The sequence below is a fragment of the Phoxinus phoxinus genome, assembly GCF_949152265.1.
Source record: "Phoxinus phoxinus genome assembly, chromosome: 4".
Taxonomy (NCBI): Eukaryota; Metazoa; Chordata; class Actinopteri; order Cypriniformes; family Leuciscidae; genus Phoxinus; species Phoxinus phoxinus.
Window position 1 is genome coordinate 8,885,240 of NC_136879.1, and position 18,003 is coordinate 8,903,242.

Genomic DNA, 18,003 nt, shown 5'->3' on the forward strand with positions numbered 1-18,003 from the left:
TTTGTCAGTCTGAATTATGTTTTGGTCATTGAAAGCCTTTCATTACTGAACCCAGTCCGTGCGCACCTGCCGGGCTTAACTCACAAAAATAAACACTGAAGTTTATCATTTCTATGTTGTTGTTTTTTTACAGTGGGTCATAATATATCATATCTTTAGTTTGTCAGTGCGTTTTGTGGTGTTAGGAATTGTTTTTCTGCGCATTTCAGCACTAACTCGAAACGTGCGTACATGTACACCACCTCCTGAGCTGGCGTAGGATTTGAGCGTGCCGTACACCAACGTCCATAATGATAAATCGCAAAGTCACCGTGCTTTTGGGTGTACGCCAGGTGTACGCTGGAAATGTGGTGTACGCACTTTTCATGCGAGGGCCATTCTGACTAGAATCTGAGTATGACGACGTCAGGCTAACGCAATGCATTACTTTCCACAAAAAAGTAACTAGTGTGATTACTTAAATTTTTTAGGGAATAACACAATATTGTTATGCATTACTTTCAAAAGTAACTTTCCCCAACACTGGCTATGACTAGACAGCAAATGCTAGCCTAAGACGCTCTTCTCTGCTCCTCAAATACATGAAAAATGTGTCTTTATTTAGGTTTGTGTAAAGAAAATGCTTTACCAGTTCTATATTGTTGGTGCAGAAACTGCTCATATCCTCGGTCTGTGGCACGTCATTCAAAACTGAGGTGGAGCTTTGAGGTTTTGTCAACCTTTCATCGGTTAAATATTTGCAAAACTCACAGACAGACATCAAGGGTGATCAATAAGCATTGATTATGGGAAAAAAAAGATGAGATATAGGAACACAAGGTTTCCGACAGACAGGCGAAGTAGACAGACTAGGAAAGCAAAGTTGTAAAGAACAGAATACAGTTGAGTCAAGACAGGTAAATACCTGAGAGGTGGAGTGTTGAGGGCGACAGGGATATCGGGTCGTCCAGGCTATTGAGAGGAGCCCCGTCCTGTAGCCAGATGACCCGTACAGGTTCAGGAGGACCATGAGCCTCACAGTGCAGACTCAGCCCTACATTAGCCACTACTGACAAATGGTGCGGTTCCACTGAGAAATGAGGGAGACCTGAAGAGATTGAAAACCCATAAATGTATCAATAATGTGCTATAGAGGAGTTCCCAACAGTACAGTCTAGGGCTGTCACTTTTGTGAAAAAATCCTGTTCGATTTTTACGTGTCTAAAGACGTTTCCATTTTCCAACCAAATATAGGCAAATCCACGGACAACTAACAGGCATTAGGACGAGCGTAAAGAGGGCGCTTGAGATGCGCACAAGTCAGCAATATTTCTGATGATTTATTGGCGTGAAGTTTCGTGCACAATGACAAACAGGAGTGCAACATTCAGGGATTGAAATTAACACCCGCCAATCCGCCAAATGCGGGTAAAAATGAACTTTGGTGGGTAACGCTGTCAAATCACGAGCCAATTTGGCGTGTTTCTATGTTTACTCACTTTGCTGGGGAAGTTCGTGTAGCCAAATCTGCGCGGATTTAGCGCAAATATGCAACTCGTGAGTCATCATGATATATTAAATACAGCGTATTGCGGAGAATCTGCGCATTTCTGGCTTACTTGAACACACACGTCACTAAGCAACAAACAACGGTGCGCTTGCTCACTTGCATTGAAGTAATAGCGAATATTAAAAAGCATTTGGTTAATAGAAAAGACATTGTTATTTTCCAACATCCTACATGTTCTGTGTATTGTATTGATCTGTCCACCTAAAACAACTTTTTTGGTAAAAAAAAAAAAAAAAGGCCTTTAAAATCGATTCCCTATTTTCATTTTCGAATCTTGGGTTTGTTGGTCCGATCGATTGTGCAATCGATTTTCGAACGTAAAGTGACAGCCCTAGTACAGTCTATTGTTAGTCTCAACCCAGGCCAGACTCCCAAAGTTTGTTTTCCACCTCTCTGCACATATATCCCCATCACAAAACCTATGTGAATTTAAAGAGAACATTGTATTTTAAGTAACATACACTAAAGAAAGATAATACCTTCTACTTGGATGTGCCCCTCAATGGATAATGTCTCCTCTGAACCGAAGTAAACCGCACACTGATAGGAGCCCATGTCTGAGAGAGTTACCTCCTCTATCCTGTAAGCACAAAGTGACTGGATGCTTTTAATCTGACATTGTTAGACACATTTTAAATGTATTCATTTGGCAAACACTTTTCTCTCAAAGTATATTTCAGAGCTTAAAAAGGTTTCAGTTTGATCAGTATGTGTGTTCATTGGGGATCGGACCCATGAGCTATTGTACCAATCAGCTTTTAGCAGTGTTGGAGGTTACAGGTAATGGCATTTTATGTAATGAGATTACATTCAGAAGTAGCAAGTAAAGTAATATATTACTTTTAGAAGGTATAGCATAACATAGTAGCTTTTTTTAATAAGCTTTTTTTTCTTCTGTGTACTGTAACTATCACGTTACTGTCCATAAAAATTCAGGATGTAATGTAATTTAATCCTTTTATCAGGCATTAGCGCAATAATGTACGCAACACGCTAGTTATAAAAGTAATGGTGCCAACACCAATCATGGACAGAGGAAACAGAAAAACTCATACACTTGAATGGCAGTGTAAATGTCCAACAGAAACAGATATGCACCATAAAGACGGCATTCCTACTTGAGTTCACTGATAACCAGCCAGCTGTTTTCATCTACGGGGACCTGCATCTGGTTGAGTTCAGCAAGGTGCAGCGGTTGTCCCTCCCTCAGCCAGATCACGTCCGGCAGCTCATGGTCCACCCCGTCTGCTCGCAGGACGCACTGAACCTCCACTGCCTTCCCAAGAGAGGAAGTCACATTCCCAGGGCTCTCCACGAAACTCAGCCCTGCACAGTGACCATGGAAAACTCATTAAGTCAAGTCCATCACTTCAGCTTACACAACCTGTGTTAGTTTTGAAGAGTAGATACATTAAGCACATTTTTGGGCATTTGAAATATACCATAGTGCTAAATAACTGCCAACCCAAGACTTGTACATGGCGCTCCAAAATACGTCAAAGCACTGGTAAATGACCACAAAACATTTCTGGACATGCAATTTGCTGATGTTTTAAGAGCTGGTCATCATATTGAAAGGGTTCATCCATCAGAAGATACAAAAAAATCATGCATTTATATATAAAAAAAACTTATCCTGAAGAAAACTGTGTGGTTCTTGGTAGGGTTTGCTAGGGGTTGCTAGGGTCATTGTTATGCGGTGGCTAATGTGTTGTAAAGGTTTTTAGGCGGTTTCTCTGTGGGGCTCAGTGTTCCCCAGCTCTGGTCCTTATCTCACACTCTCTGGTCTTGTAGTCTCACCAATACGCTGAGTCCAGGACATGGGCTGAAAACCACCCTTCTTCTTAGGGGTCACTATGAGTTCACCCCAAAGTGTCAATGCTGTTCTTAACCTAAGATATGACTCAGGCCCTTCCATTGAAGTCTAAGGGGTTTTTACCTCCTTGTCTCTCAGTACAAGTGAATCACATGAACTTATCAGACAAGCCTCCTTTTCAATGCCAGTGGGGTGGTGTGTGTCTGTGAAAAAAACGCAACCCTCCCTCGCATGGAATTTTATGATGTGAATAAGACGGTAAGGCTCGGCTCTCTGTCAAACATCAGCTTGGCCACGGTGGTTCACTTTCCACTGGCTCCATGCATGTCCATCTGCCTGAAGAATGGGAATGTTTTAAATTCTTCTGTGGATAACAAGCTCTGCAGCTGAAGCCTGAGAGATACCAGAGGCATGTAATCCAGCCAGATCCATGTAGTTTAGCTTCGGATGATGCAACTCATTTCGAATTCCTTCCGGCTTAACTCTTTCCCCGCCAGCGATTAAAAAAACCGCCAAAAAAACGTGCTTTTTTAAAATCATTATCACCAAATGTTCATGGCCCCCAGAATATTTTGTTGTATGAATATCTGAACATGCAATAGGCCTATATCAAAAGAAAGAACAGACCCTCTGCTTTTAAACAAACAGAAAACTATTTTATTCTAGATTCATGCATTAATTTTTTTATCGACATTTGAATGTGGGTGAGTTTCATAAAAAAAGCAACATTTTGATTATACATAAGATCGCTTGATCCTGCATACACAGCAAATACACAGCAAATTGATCCGGAGTTAGGCAAAAAAGTGCGAAAGAGTTAGATTTGGGAGTTTATTTTTTAACTCTGACTACAGTTTGTGTTATGGGATACTCCCTGTTTGTGTTGTATTTTGGAGTTTATTCATTGGTGTTCAGGAGCGTTTTTTGACACTTCAGCTGGAGTTAAATATTAAGAAGTGCAAATTTGAATTTGATCAAATACAAGCAATGAGTTGAGAGTATGGCGTTCAGTATATCATTTTCACATAAAACATTATATTATGTTAAATAAATGTTAAATCTAAGAAGTGTTAAATGCAATATTTTTTAAGTGTTGATTTTTAACACTGTTAGGGAGTTCATATTATAAATAACAAAATTTTAGAGTTACAATTACTCTCCGTATGATTTGTATTTTAACTCCAGAAAGAGTTATATTTTAAATCTAAAAAAGTGTTAAAAATTCAACTCCAAGAGCTGAGTTATTTATTATTGAGCATGTACACTCAAATTTAGTTGATTTTAACTCGCATGAAGTTTATTCCAAAGACCAGAATTTGCTGTGTACCTCAAGATTTGATTTTTCAAAGCTGTTAGACACTGCCCTGACCCCTAACCTTTGACCCTTTGAAAAATATTTCACCCAGTGTGACATGGCATCCAAAACACTAACACAACCATCCCTCTTCTATGTGGGCCTACTTTTTCAACAACAAGAAAAAGGACTGACTTTCGGAAACTTTCAGGGGGAGGGGCACACTCGACAGAAACACTTACAAATTTAAGTTAAAAGATTTTTTATTTATTTTATATATAGCCTATATATAGTTTAGTTTAACATTCTTTCCAATGCATCTGGAGTACTGTTCAAATATGAATGGGGTGAACAACATGTTAACACAGTAAATCTTTCAGCGAAGGTTTAGGAGAACACACACACACACACATGCACACACACTCAGAGATGCGAGTCCCAGGTTGATGTTTAAATGAGGCCCACTAAACCCTCCTGTCATAGCTAGTTTTTATTGATATATTACTATAGCGGCTTTTAGCTTCACTAGTTCTTTTTAACATCTCTCCTTTTATGATGGCCTGAAAGTGGGCAGTCAACAGACCTCAACTCTCTTTGTGTGCATGCAGCTCCCTTTTCAATATGAATGTTTAAAGTCATCCTTTTTACCTTCGTGATGTGGCATATTTTTCTAAAGAAACTGTGTATTCATCAAGAAGACACTTCTGTGTTCTTGTCTATTCAACAAGAAGACAGTTTCCAAAGAGAACTGATTGTATTGTGAAAAGTGTCCTCTATATGAGAATTTTAAAAATTACAAATGTAATGCAATAAGCAATATTTCCTTTTGACTTGCATTTTTCATTATAGCACTTCCTCCATCACACTATATTTTTCAGTGTTGTAAAATGTTATAGTGTTTCTCTAATCAGTAGAAACCTGTCAAAGACAACTACTACCCTCTCATTATCGGCCCAGTCTAACACAAATCACTTTTTCTTTCCTCCTTTATGTTTTCACTTGTCCGCCAAACTCCCGTGGCTTTTTATTCCATTCTTCATTCAATTCATCCCCTCGTCATCCGTCCCTTGCCCTAAACCCAATCCATCATTTCCCCTGTCTGATTCAGCATGGCCCCAGAGTCACATTCTTTCTGAAATCCCTCACCGGTCCCCACTTCCCACATTATCCACGCTGCATGTTTAGGCTGCCCGTCTTCACAGTCTGGGAGATTTGATGGGAGAGTTTGATAAGTGTCCGATCTACCAGACTCAATTTGTCAGCACACATAAGGGCCACTATAGACAACTTTAAACAACTTTAAGTTTGTGTCTGGTAAACACTCAAACCCACTGTGCAAGACAGTGTTACAAACAACTTTTACAGATCCTGAGGAAAATGTAAAGGATGCTTGGTTGTGCAAAAGTCACACATGATGCAGTGTGGTTGCTAGGATGGCTAGTTGCTAAGGTCATGCAATGTTATTGTTAGGGTGTTGCTAGGGGCTGGTTTCTTAGGAACCTTACTAAGTCAAAAAAGCCCACCCTCAAGTCTATAAGATATTCTTCTACCTCAGGCCCCTCCTTCAATGTGGCATTTAGCTTTTCTCTGTCAGATGAAAATAGACCCAGTGTTTTGAAAATTAAAATAATAATAATAATATCACACAAACTTCTAAAGCCACTGAGCAAAACCTGCGTGACATTGAGCAAAGTAAATAAATGAGTTCAGAGTGAACTACACATGTTGTCAAGCATCTTTCACTGTTTATTGTTTCTGTCATCAATGACATGCACTGATGGTGTATGCGATCTAAAAGATGCTGTATGGGCCCCCAAAAGTTTTTGGACACTTGTCACAATATATTTTCTTAGACATGTATCCATGTGTCTGAATTGCAATTATTTGCATTTTCCTTTGGCCATTTTTAGTAACTATAAAAAGCTCCCCTCAAGTTCACACTGCAGAGTAACCACAGATGTCATGTAGTCTATATTTATTTACCTCACAATACTATATTCTTTAACACTTGTTTTCTAATGCAATGACATTCAAACATGTGTAAAGACTACTATTGTGTCCGAATAATTTTGCACACCACTGTTTAACGATTATAGCCTATAATATTCAATCAGGGCGAAGCTCAGGAAACCTTTGAAACGTTAACGTATTGACTTGAAAAAGTTTTGAATCCACAAATCTCGTACCTGACACAAGCTCCGCGGACCCGAGGCGCAACACCAGCAAGAGTAACAGAGCGAAAAGGCTCGACCCGGTCATCCTTTTGTCCGGTTTCGGGTTCGGTGTCGTGTGGGACTCAGATCGCATCATCATCATCATCATCATCATCGCATCGCTCCAGCGCTTCAACTTCCCACAGATGAGCGATTCTGGCAGATTCCTTAGCCGACTTCAAAAAGTTTCAGAAGGAAAAACAGAGGAAAACTCGAATCCTCAAGTTCAAAACACAAACTGTCAGGTCGTCCCCAAAATTGTCATCAAAATCTGTTTCCAAAAGCAGCGTAAACTTTCTTTCTTTCTTTCTTTTTAAGCTCAAAACGTTTTTAGTAATCCTGAACGTGAAGTAGCCTACGCTATTGAAGCGCGTGAAGCCAAAACCAAAAAAGCGCTCCCGAGTTTTCCAGTCAAGAGTTGTTATTTTTGGATCACGACGCGTATTTTTGTCAGAATTTCCCTTTGCCTCCAAAACTCTCTCCCATCAGGACGCCTTTATTCCCCTTCAGACAAACTCACATTCCTCCACTCAACTTTTGTCCATTCTGTCTTTCTCCTCCCCTCCTCCATCTCGCCCTCCCTCTCAGTGCTCCAATACACAACAACCCCCTCCACCTTCAGCAGACTCGACTGAACCTGCGGACCAACTACAGAGAGAACATGCTCACTTTAAATCTAGACTGTCTAAGGGTGAGTCGTTTATGACTAAAGGTAAAGTTTGGCTGAAAGATAGTCCACACTCCTCATGACGGAATAGGCAGATCACTAAGTAAATCCCACATGTGTTTTTTTATAGTTTGACTGATTTTAATACAGTTTTTCTCAGTCTCTTTGGTGCATTTCTCACATCACTATACATTTGCACAATAGTTAGTTCAACCTTCACAACATTTAGTAATTTGTGCACATCATAGTAGCAGTTTCTCATTCCTTCCAACAAATTGCAAATGCTTTTGGACATGTATCAATTGCTTTCAACTCTCTGCTGTTTTATAACATTATCATTTGCTTATGTCATGTCAGTCAAAATACTTAAAACAAAATGTATAGCCTACTTGTGAATGCTGAATAGTCATTCCATATAAAACTAATAGTTCTCCTTTCATTGCTTGAATCATTAAATACAAAAATGTTGAACTAGTTGTCAAAATCTGTCAAGCTAATTTTACAATTTTTTTAAATCTTTTTTTTTCTTTCTGAAAATGTCTCCTAAATTAAACAATTTATCTCAGGTGAATCTCAACTTTCACTGATGTGAAGGGGTGTGTGAAGCATCAGTTGCAACCAATGATAAGCCACTTCTCTACAATCACTGTCAGAGCTGAATCCCATAAACCCCCACTTTACAAGCATATATGAACCAAGCAGGACATAGTGTGTACCATTTCTACAATACTGTGACAAAGAAATGAAAGGCCAGCCTCGTGGAAGAGGGGTGAGGGTGAGGGTGCAGGACGGGGAAGGGGAAGGGGAAGGGGAAGGGGATGCCAAGTACATAGGCGGATCCCTGATGAAATCAGGCCTACAATTGTGGATCATGTAGTCAATCACGGCCTAACAATGGTTGAGGCTGGTCGAAGGGTGCAGCCAAATGTTGGGAGAACCACTGTAAATTCAATTATTCAAACATTTTGTCAGGAGAACAAGTGTGTATAAATGGTATATCCCCCGTCTTGCTCCATACACTCTAAAAAAAAAGTGGTTCTTCAGCGGTTTGCAGTGCTTATGGTGCTATATATCACCACTGCCATTAACCTGTTAATGGCAGTTAAGCCCAGTTTGGTTCTTCAGCGGTTCTTTGGGGTGGTTAAGGTGCTCTTATGGTTCTACATAGCACCATTTGACAAAGGTGAGGTGCTATATGGCACTTAAAGTGGTTCCCCTATGATTACAAGCCAATGAACCACTTTTAGTGCTATTTAGCACCATTTTTGTTTAGAGTGTACAACACAACACACAACATCTGCTGACTTTTTTAGACACTCTTTACAGGGACATAATCCCTGAGAATGAGAGGGGTCTAACTGGAGACCATCTGAGCAAGCATGCTGCTGTTCTGGGTAATGTGCGTTTTCACCACTCAGATGTCGTCAGACAGTGGTTTGCAGCACATGATAGGATGCTGGTGGAATATCTCCCTCCCTACTCACCATTCCTAAATCCAATAGAGGAGTTTTTCTCTTCCTGGAGGTGGAAGGTACATGACCGGCATCCACATACCCAAATGGCCCTGCTGGCGGCCCTGGATGCAGCATGTGAGGGCATCACAGCAGTCATGCAGAGGGGGGATTCGCCACTCGAGGAGATGCTTTCCTCGCTGCATTGCAAGAGTTGATATCCGCTGTGATGTGAATGAAATTATGTGGCCAGACAGAGAGGAACGTCTGGATGTGCATGAATGATTACAGTACTATGTATGTTGTATGTTCAGTTCCAATATGTACTGCAATATTGTTTGCAGTTGTGCACAGCTCTACCAAAGGGAGTTTATGTTTGTTGTAAATAAGGGTGTATTTTTTATTTTGCACAATGCTGTGAACAAATTAGAATTGCAAAGAGCATGCAGTAAAAATGTTCAGTGTCTTGTACTCAGTTACCTCACTAAATACAATAATGTGTAACTTTACTGTATTTTTCAAATGGCTGTGCTAATAGTATATAATGCCGTCTTGAGCATTTTCAGGTAGTGTCACCAATATCTGACTTTTTTGCCTTGGAAAACATTTACAGAGTAAACTGTCATAATGAAAGCATGACAAAGCCATTTGACTATCTTGTTCATAAGCAATGGTGTCAAGACTTTTCATCTTGATGACACTGACACTTTCATTGACACGAATACTTGCTTTTGAGGAATGAGCGATCCATTTTGAGCAAGTGACACGCTTTTGCAGGTTATCAACTAGGTTTTGCAGTTTGTACTAATTGTTTTGAGAACTGCATTAACTGTTGTGCAAATGTAAATAGTGATGTGAGAAATGCACCAAAGCGACTGAGAAAAAATGTATTACTCAAAAAATGTGTTAGACAGTAATCTGATCTATAGTCATCTAGATCTGCTGTACAACCGAAACAAACTTTGTTGCATTATTTTCCTGTTATCACTGTAAAGCTGCGTTGAAACAGTCAGTATTGTAAGAAGCACTATAGAAATAAAGGGGACTTGACTTGACTAATAATAATGTCATCTAAACTAGTAACTGGTAGTGTATATTTGTGTAAAACCTGTTCAATCTATTTAATAATAATAATAATAATACATTTTATTTAAAGGCGCATTTCATGGCACTCAAGGACCTTACACAATTAATAAAAAAAGACATTAAACAATCAAACCAGTACAGCAACAAACATTTAGAGAAAATATTCCAAAAATTCATGAATCACGTTTAGAATATGATGTTTTATCGTAACTTATTGTATTTCATTAACTGTTTTACAATTATTGGCACATTTTTGAAGCTGAATTAAAAATGAGAAAGCACGTCGAGGTTTTGAAGATGAGCCATGCTAAATGATATTAATCTGCGGAAACATGTTTCAAAAAACAACACATTTTTTACCCTCAAGCACAAAATAGCTTCGCAAGCAAATCAACGTGAGCATCTTTGCTTAAGTGAAGACATTTAAACTTCAATCACATTGAAAGTAGACACACACTACTTTGTGCGGCTCTGTGTGTAGAATCTGTTGTTTTCTAGTTTGTTATGTCGCTCTGATGGTTATGTCTGCGGGTGAGAGACAGCGTGTTCATGCAGGGCTCGGGAAAGATGGCTGAAGTTTGTTTGGGCGAACGCAGGGAGAGCGTAAGATAGCTGGGATTCACACCCCTCATGAATAATTGATTCCTACTTTTTCCCATGAAAACGCATGGGGTTGTTGTTGCGCTCTCAGGTTGCTTTGGATGGAGAGTTCTCTGGCCCTTTAAGAGGAGGTTGAGGGGTCCGTGCAGTGTTCCCAGGGTCTTTAATGGAGACACAGCCCATCTGAGAAAGACCCCATTGTGTCCTTGCTTTTCAAAAGAAACCAAGGAATCAAGCTCTCTCTCTCATGACACACACATGCACACTCTCGCTCTCACTCTCTCTCTCTCTCTCTCTCTCTCTCTCTCTCTCTCTCTCTCACACACACACACAGATACACAGACAGAGACGGGGGAGATAAAGGAGGCAGAAAGTATCAAACATGTTCTTCAAAGAATGAGAAGGGGGGAATGCAGAAACACTGAGGAGATGAGGAGACTTTGTTTGGGCAGACAGAGAGGGCTAGTGTGGGTTGGTTAGGTTCATATGAGAGAGAACTTCCAGCACTGATTAAACTGCCGCCTCACTAAACTTGTCAAACGGGTTAGACCAGGTCTGCCTCAAATCACAACGACAATCATGCCATTAAAGAATAGCTGACACTTCTTTTAATTCATCTTTGGAATTAATTCTTGTGAAAAACAGTTTGTATCCGCATGGTTATATAACTATTTGGATGGCCATGAGTCAGTGTGAGAGACGGTTGATTTGGGACAGCTGATGAAACGCTCACTTACTTCCTTTCATTTCAAATCATTTAAAAATTTTTTTAAAAAGTTGAGTGTTCATCAGAAGCCAAGACTTTTATCACACTTGAACCACGAATATACAAAGAAAATGTTTTAATGGATTCGGTGAGTTTTGGGGTAAAAAATTTATAAAAAAGTAACAATTCCTTCCCTTGCGGATCAATTTGACCCCCTTAGGAATGAATGGAATGTGAGGAATGCTTCAGTACACTGTAAAAAAATATTTTCATGATTTATCACAAATTTTTATCTTTTGCCAAATCAACTTCGATAACTAATGTGTGAAGATAACATACTATTTTGAGTTTCTGTTTATTAAACCATTCTTCTTCATTGTGTTACGGCCTCAGCCTTATGGGTGTTGCCTTTTGTATGTTCTGTGTGTGTTTGTTGTGTTCTAATTAGTCCTTCTTTCTGAGCGTAGGCTCCGCCCTTGCGCACCTGTGGTCCGTTGCTCTGATGGCTTGTGCTGAGCATATAATGGCTCGTTTCCACTGAGCGGTGCGGTACGGTACGGTACAGTACGGTACGGTACGGTACGGTACGGTACGGTACGGTACAGTACGGTACGGTTCGGGTCAGTAAACCAGAATCTGGCTAGCGTTTCCACTGCCAACAGTACCCTTACTTGATAGGCGTGGTGTATGTCGGAAAGTAGTGATAACGTCACTTGATAGGCGTGGTGTATGACGGAAACTCGCTTGACGTCATTCACGCGCGCAGAAGAAAGCTAGAACCGTAAACAACAATGGAGGACATACAGAAGATATTGTTCTTGCTTCTCGGCATGTGGCTGTTTGTCACAAGGAGGAGACAAGCTTTGTTTGAACAAAGGATGCAGGCTGCAAGGAAAAACACAGCCAAAAAATACAGGCGAATTCGGGAATTTTTAAGGAGCTGGGACGAGACAGACAACCGCGCGATTCAAGACAAAGCAAAACAAAAACGACGGCGCAGAAGGGTAAGCTTGAGCTAAGCTAACTTTGTAATGTCGTGTATTACAATGTATTTCGTCTCATGTAGCCTACTGTCACGCGCTAACTAACGAATATTCTCATAAATCAAATAACTCTACAGTAAGAATAAATAAGTACAATAAGCCCTGGCTGTGAAACCAGGCCTATATCAGTTAAAATCATATAACTGTAACATTAAACTACACTATATTAATAAGCACTGTGAAGGTTACATCCTAAGATCATCAATCTCTCACATGAATCTGAATGATACTTATATTATTACAAGCACAATATTAGTTGTGGTTAATGACTAATTATGTATACAATTTTGTGAAAATAGTTATATATGCAAGCTAGTTTTTCTTTGTGCTTCAATGAAACCAAAGTGCCCTCTATTTTATAAAATGTATATCTTCTATCTTGTCCAAGGTAACACTTTCAATGTTGTAATTTCCCATAGACTTTATGTATTGTTTCATCCAGCCTATGATAGTTGCACTTTTAGTTAAAGTACCTGAACAAACCCACCATCACTGCTACATTGTATTAACATTATGTTTGCTATCTGTGTTTTTCTAGATAATCAATCTGGTGCAAAATCAGCGCCGCAGACCAACTATTTGGTCTTTCAGCCGCTCAAGTGATTGGTGGGATGTGATCGTTCCAGGATTCACACACACACAGTGGGTGCACAACTTCAGGATGTCTGAAGAAACATTTATGTCCCTTTGTGCCATGGTGCATCCAGCAATGGATAAGCAGGACACAAACTTCAGAGTGTGTGTTCCCCTTAAGAAACGAGTTGCCATTGCACTATGGAAGCTGGCAACCAACAGCGAGTACAGAAGTATTGGCCATCTTTTTGGAGTCAGCAAAACAACAGTGTGTCGGTGCGTCCAGGAATTCTGCAAGGCCGCTTGCACATTGTTAGTTCCAGAACAGATATGTTTTCCTGACCGGCAGAGGCTTAAAGAGATGGCAACTTACTTTGAGAACCGATGGGGGCTTCCGCAGTGTGTAGGTGCCATTGATGGGTCACACATACCCATAATCGCCCCAAAGGAGTACCACTGCGATTACTTCAACAGAAAAGGCTGGCATTCCATCATCCTGCAAGGATTAGTTGATGGAAAAGGACTATTTTGGAGTGTGTATGCAGGAATGGCTGGAAGTTTGCACGATGCTCGGGTTCTGAGACTGTCCACATTGTGGGAGTTAGTCGAGCGTGGAAGCCTTTACCCAGCTTGCACCAGGAACATCAGTGGGGTGAACGCTGGCTATTATTTGCTAGGAGACTCTGCCTATCCTTTGCAGAATTGGCTACTAAAACCATTCCCTGACAATGGCCGGCTGACAGCAGAAGAACTAATCTACAACAAGAAAGTGTGCAGGGCTCGGGTTGTGGTAGAAAATGCTTTTGGGAGACTCAAAGGCAGGTGGCGGTGCCTTATGAAGAGGAATGACAGCGACATTGAACTGGTGAAATCCATGGTGTTGACTTGTTGTGCTCTGCACAATCTTTGTGAAAGGAATGGAGAGGATTACCAGCACGAATGGGATACACCTGTTGCTGCAGATCCTGTGGTGCCACTGGCACAGGGTGCAGAGGAGGAGGGCAGGGATGTACGTGAGGGTCTGATGCGGTATTTGAACAGTTGAATCTGTTGTACAGTTAGCAAAGGCACACCTGTGTAAATGCTATGTTATGTTTTGTTATGTTTTATGTTACACTAATAAATCGATTTTACTTTCACTCTGTCTCTTCATATTTTGTAAAAGAGAGGACTTTACTCTCTGCAATACCCATGTAAAAAAATCAGATTTTGTTTGCAATAGGTTACTTTAAAAATCATATTTGTGTACAGAGTAAAATATTAAAAGATTAACTATTGTAAAGTAACACATTACCAACTATTTTGTATTTAAGGCAAGCATAATCTCCCAAATTGCCATTATCAAGGTGGCAAACAAAAGGTGTCATTGACACCTGATGACAGGAACGTTAATAAAATGATATCAGAGGAATCATGTGAGACGGCCATTGAACACATGACAAGACACATGGGGTAATGAAAAAGTAAGTTACTTTAATTTAAAAAAATCAAACAAATGCTTCTGAACAATGTGCTGTACAACAACTGAAGAAAATGTGTAAACAAGTGCAAACAAAGTAAACGAGTGCAAACAAAAAGTAAACGAGTGCAAACAAAAAGTAAACAAGTGCAAACAAAAAGTAAACAAGTGTAAATAAAGTGCTGTGTGCAAAAGCACTAGTGGCTGGATCATGGCACAGGGTCGCGGCGACTACTCAACGCCTGCACCAGCTGACTGAGTGTGCCGAGGAAGGCCTGATTGAAGCTTGTCGACTGCTCCATGTGTTGGCGAGTTATTTCTGCCTCATGCCGCCTTGCCTCACGGGCATCCTCCAGCATCATTTCGAAGCGCCGGTCTGTGTCCGTAGATGGCGTCCATCATATCTAACCACTTCCAATTTTTCCTGTGAACACCACTCCGGCTGTTGTGGTCTTTCACCTTACGGTAGTCACTCCGCAGTTTCTTGCTTTTTATTCGACACTGCTCGGACGTCCGCTGGAAACCCTCAGTAGCCATCCTCTCAGAAACATGCTGAAAAACCTTTTCGTTTCTCACCATGCCATCAAGTTCCCTTTGCACCCTTTCTTCACCCATGATACCCAGGAAGGTCTGCACCTCCTGGGTTGACCACGGTAATGTAATGCTGCGCGGTGCCATTGTTTCGCAATAGTGTTGTGCTTTAAAAATGGCGCCTTTTGCGTTGTCGTTCTCCTTGTAGGACGCGCAAGTGACGATTCTCTGTCAACCAATCAACGTTCTGTAGTGAGTCTAGCTCCACCCTTTAGTACCGTACCACTGTGCTAGGTACCCCAACGGAAGGGTACCAAAAAAGTGGTACGGTACGGTTCGGCTTTTTGGTACCATTCACAACTTTTGACAGTGGAAACGCAGATAATTGTGTACCGTACCGAACTGTACCGTACCGTACCTCTCAGTGGAAACGGGCCATTAGTGGAACGTGAAGGAGGGTGTGACACGCCACGGTGGACTCCGTGCGCGTCAAGATGCCTAGCCTGCTGACCAAGACAAGCTGTGTGCTTTGTGCTGTGCTACTATTTTATTATATTTGTTATGTGTCTGTTAAATAGATGTTGAATTGAGTAAGTTAAATGTGAGTATTGCGTGTGAGAAGAGAGAGATTGAGAGACGTGAGTTTGTGCAGTCCTTTATTAGTCTTAAAAATAAATGTATTAAACTGCTCTTTGCCTTGCGTCTCCTTTATGTTGCTGAACCCTTTTAAAACGAACATATATGAACCAGGGGTTCGTAACAATTGTATGAACTTAAATTTTTAATTACAACGAACTCCACATTTTAAGGTAAATTGCTCAAATGCTCAAAATTCAAACTAAAAATGCTAAAACTTTGCCAAAAATATATATATTTTATAATGTCTACATGTGTATCTGAACGCACACTGGATACACTGACTTTAGGACCCAGAGGAACGGCTCGTTCGCTCCATATAGAGATATACGGCCATCTAGTGCAAGAGTCATGAAACATGATATATTATTATTCTCCTCCACAAGAGGTCGGTAAAGACACCCGATGAAACATATTTTGAGCTGAATTATAAAAGGGTTATGCATGCAATTGTGAGTAATTTTTAATGTACAGTTTTTTACAATCACTTTGCTACTATTTTGATGTAATTTTTCAAAACTCTAGCCACAAAACGATTATCACTTGTAACAGGCTGTCTAATGTTCAAAACATTGCATTGTGCATTCATATCTTTAAAGAAATCTTGCACTCGCACAATCATTGGTTCAAAAAACAAATTCACAGTGAAATACCATTGAAACATAACTATAGATCACCCACACACAAGCAACCGATGGTTTCACGGTGTCATTGTTCGTACAATCATTAAATATTGTAGAACAAAATAGGGGATACAGGTTTCGTTATGGTACTACATGTATAGTAAATACATCTCTGTAAAAGTACTGCAGTAGTAGAGAGAATACTACAGACACAGTGGAATCAATGAACAAAGTTTGTAATATATTGATGCAAAACACTACAGTACAATCACAACATAGGTTTATTTGAATCAAAGCAAAAATAATTAGCTATGAAATAGAAAAGAAAAGACAGTACTGTAAAACATCAAATGCAGTGTTCCTCAACTTGCTTGCTCGTACTGTAAGAAACAAAACAGGAGTGATTACTGTACTTCTACATTGTCATCAACTCTGTGTTGTGGATTTGGCCACAGGTTCTCATCTACATCACAATGGATGTTTTCATTAGCCAAACATCTTGGAAAAAACCTTCGGGCATGGCGAATCCAGGCCTGACACTGGTCTGCTGTGATGTCATTGCAGGCATCATCCATGGCCTGGAGAAGAGAGACTTGTTCATGAGGGTACCTATCATGAACCTTCCATCTCTATGCGGAGAAACATTCCTCAATCGGGTTAAGGAAGGGAGAGTATGGGGGTAAATACAGGGTGGTAAATTGTGCATGGGCCTGAAACCATGCTTGCACCACATGAGCATGATGGAACCTGACATTGATCCACACAATGACATAGGTCACACCTTCAGCTCTACAAACCTGATCGAGCTCATCAAGAAAGGTGACAAGGAGAGCTGCATTATATGGTCCAATATGAGGTCTGCGCCCCATCACACCATCTTCTGATACAGCCGCACACATGGTAATGTTGGCCCCACGTTGTCCAGGTACTTGGATGGTTGTCCGCTGGCCAATGAAATTCCGACCTCTCCTCCTTGTCTTGGCCAGATTAAAACCTGCCTCATCTAAATATATGAATTTGTGATGGTCATCATCAGCATCCAGCTCCATCACCCTCTAAAAATACATTTTGGAAAGAGATTTAGAGATTACTGTATAATGTATTTGGGAATGTTTTTACAACAGCCACCTTGAAACTGAATTTACCTGAACATACTCAGTCCTCATTTGCTTCACTCTGTCTGCATTTCTTTCGAAAGGCACATGGTATAGTTGTTTTATAGATACCTGGTGCCTTTTCAGTGCAATAGTAGGCAAACTTATGGATCCCACATTGTTGAACATGTCTTCATTGCCCAATATATACTGGCGAATTTCTGTAAGGCGAATATCATTTCTGGCCCGAACCGGTCAGTTAGAGTTGTGTCTCTGCCTCCACTATTTGGCCTGGTCACAATTCTACAGGGAACATTAGAGTAAGAAGACACTTGGTCACATCACCTATTCTGTGATACACATTGGTATGCAGTCATTTGACAATTGAGAGTAACATAATGTTTAGTGCATGCTGATAACTTACCGGTTCTCATTGCGGAAAGTTCTTATTATTGAGGCCACGGTTGACCTTCTGAGGTTTGGTTGTATCATTGTAGCTGCCTCAGTCATTGTCATGCCATGATTTATGACATGGTCTACAACTATTGCCCGAATTTCATTGGACACTATGCTGTTGCTGCCGCTGTCTTGGTCCGTGGCCTTGTCCTCTACCACGTTCCCCCACACCTCTCAAACGAGGCCCACGACCACCTCTCAGAAGG

The 18,003-nt window shown here is 40.6% G+C and overlaps 2 protein-coding genes across 3 annotated transcripts in view; one reads left to right on the top strand and one right to left on the bottom strand.

Annotated features, from left to right (window-relative positions):
* The window catches only part of axl (AXL receptor tyrosine kinase), a 47,719-nt gene extending 40,213 nt beyond the window's left edge, over positions 1–7,506 (bottom strand). Inside the window, exons 1-4 of one of the 2 annotated variants that reach the window (XR_013797139.1) lie at positions 6,846–7,506; positions 2,668–2,875; positions 2,029–2,129; positions 905–1,087 (exon numbers count right to left, since the gene is read on the bottom strand). Coding sequence is in view for 1 of the 2 variants with exons in the window: in XM_079609388.1 (XP_079465514.1) it covers positions 905–1,087; positions 2,029–2,129; positions 2,668–2,875; positions 6,846–6,987 (634 nt within the window). In the remaining variant the exon portion in view is untranslated. The remainder of the gene's footprint in view (positions 1–904; positions 1,088–2,028; positions 2,130–2,667; positions 2,876–6,845) is intronic. The other variant, XM_079609388.1, reaches the window with a different exon arrangement.
* A 5,580-nt stretch (positions 7,507–13,086) lies between these two features.
* On the top strand, positions 13,087–14,043 carry LOC306997451 (uncharacterized protein; the record flags this gene model as incomplete). The annotated part of the gene is made up of 1 exon (XM_079610756.1): positions 13,087–14,043. The coding sequence occupies one exon, from the start codon at positions 13,087–13,089 to the stop codon at positions 14,041–14,043; it is 957 nt and encodes a 318-aa protein (XP_079466882.1).
* Between the last annotated feature and the right edge of the window lie 3,960 nt (positions 14,044–18,003).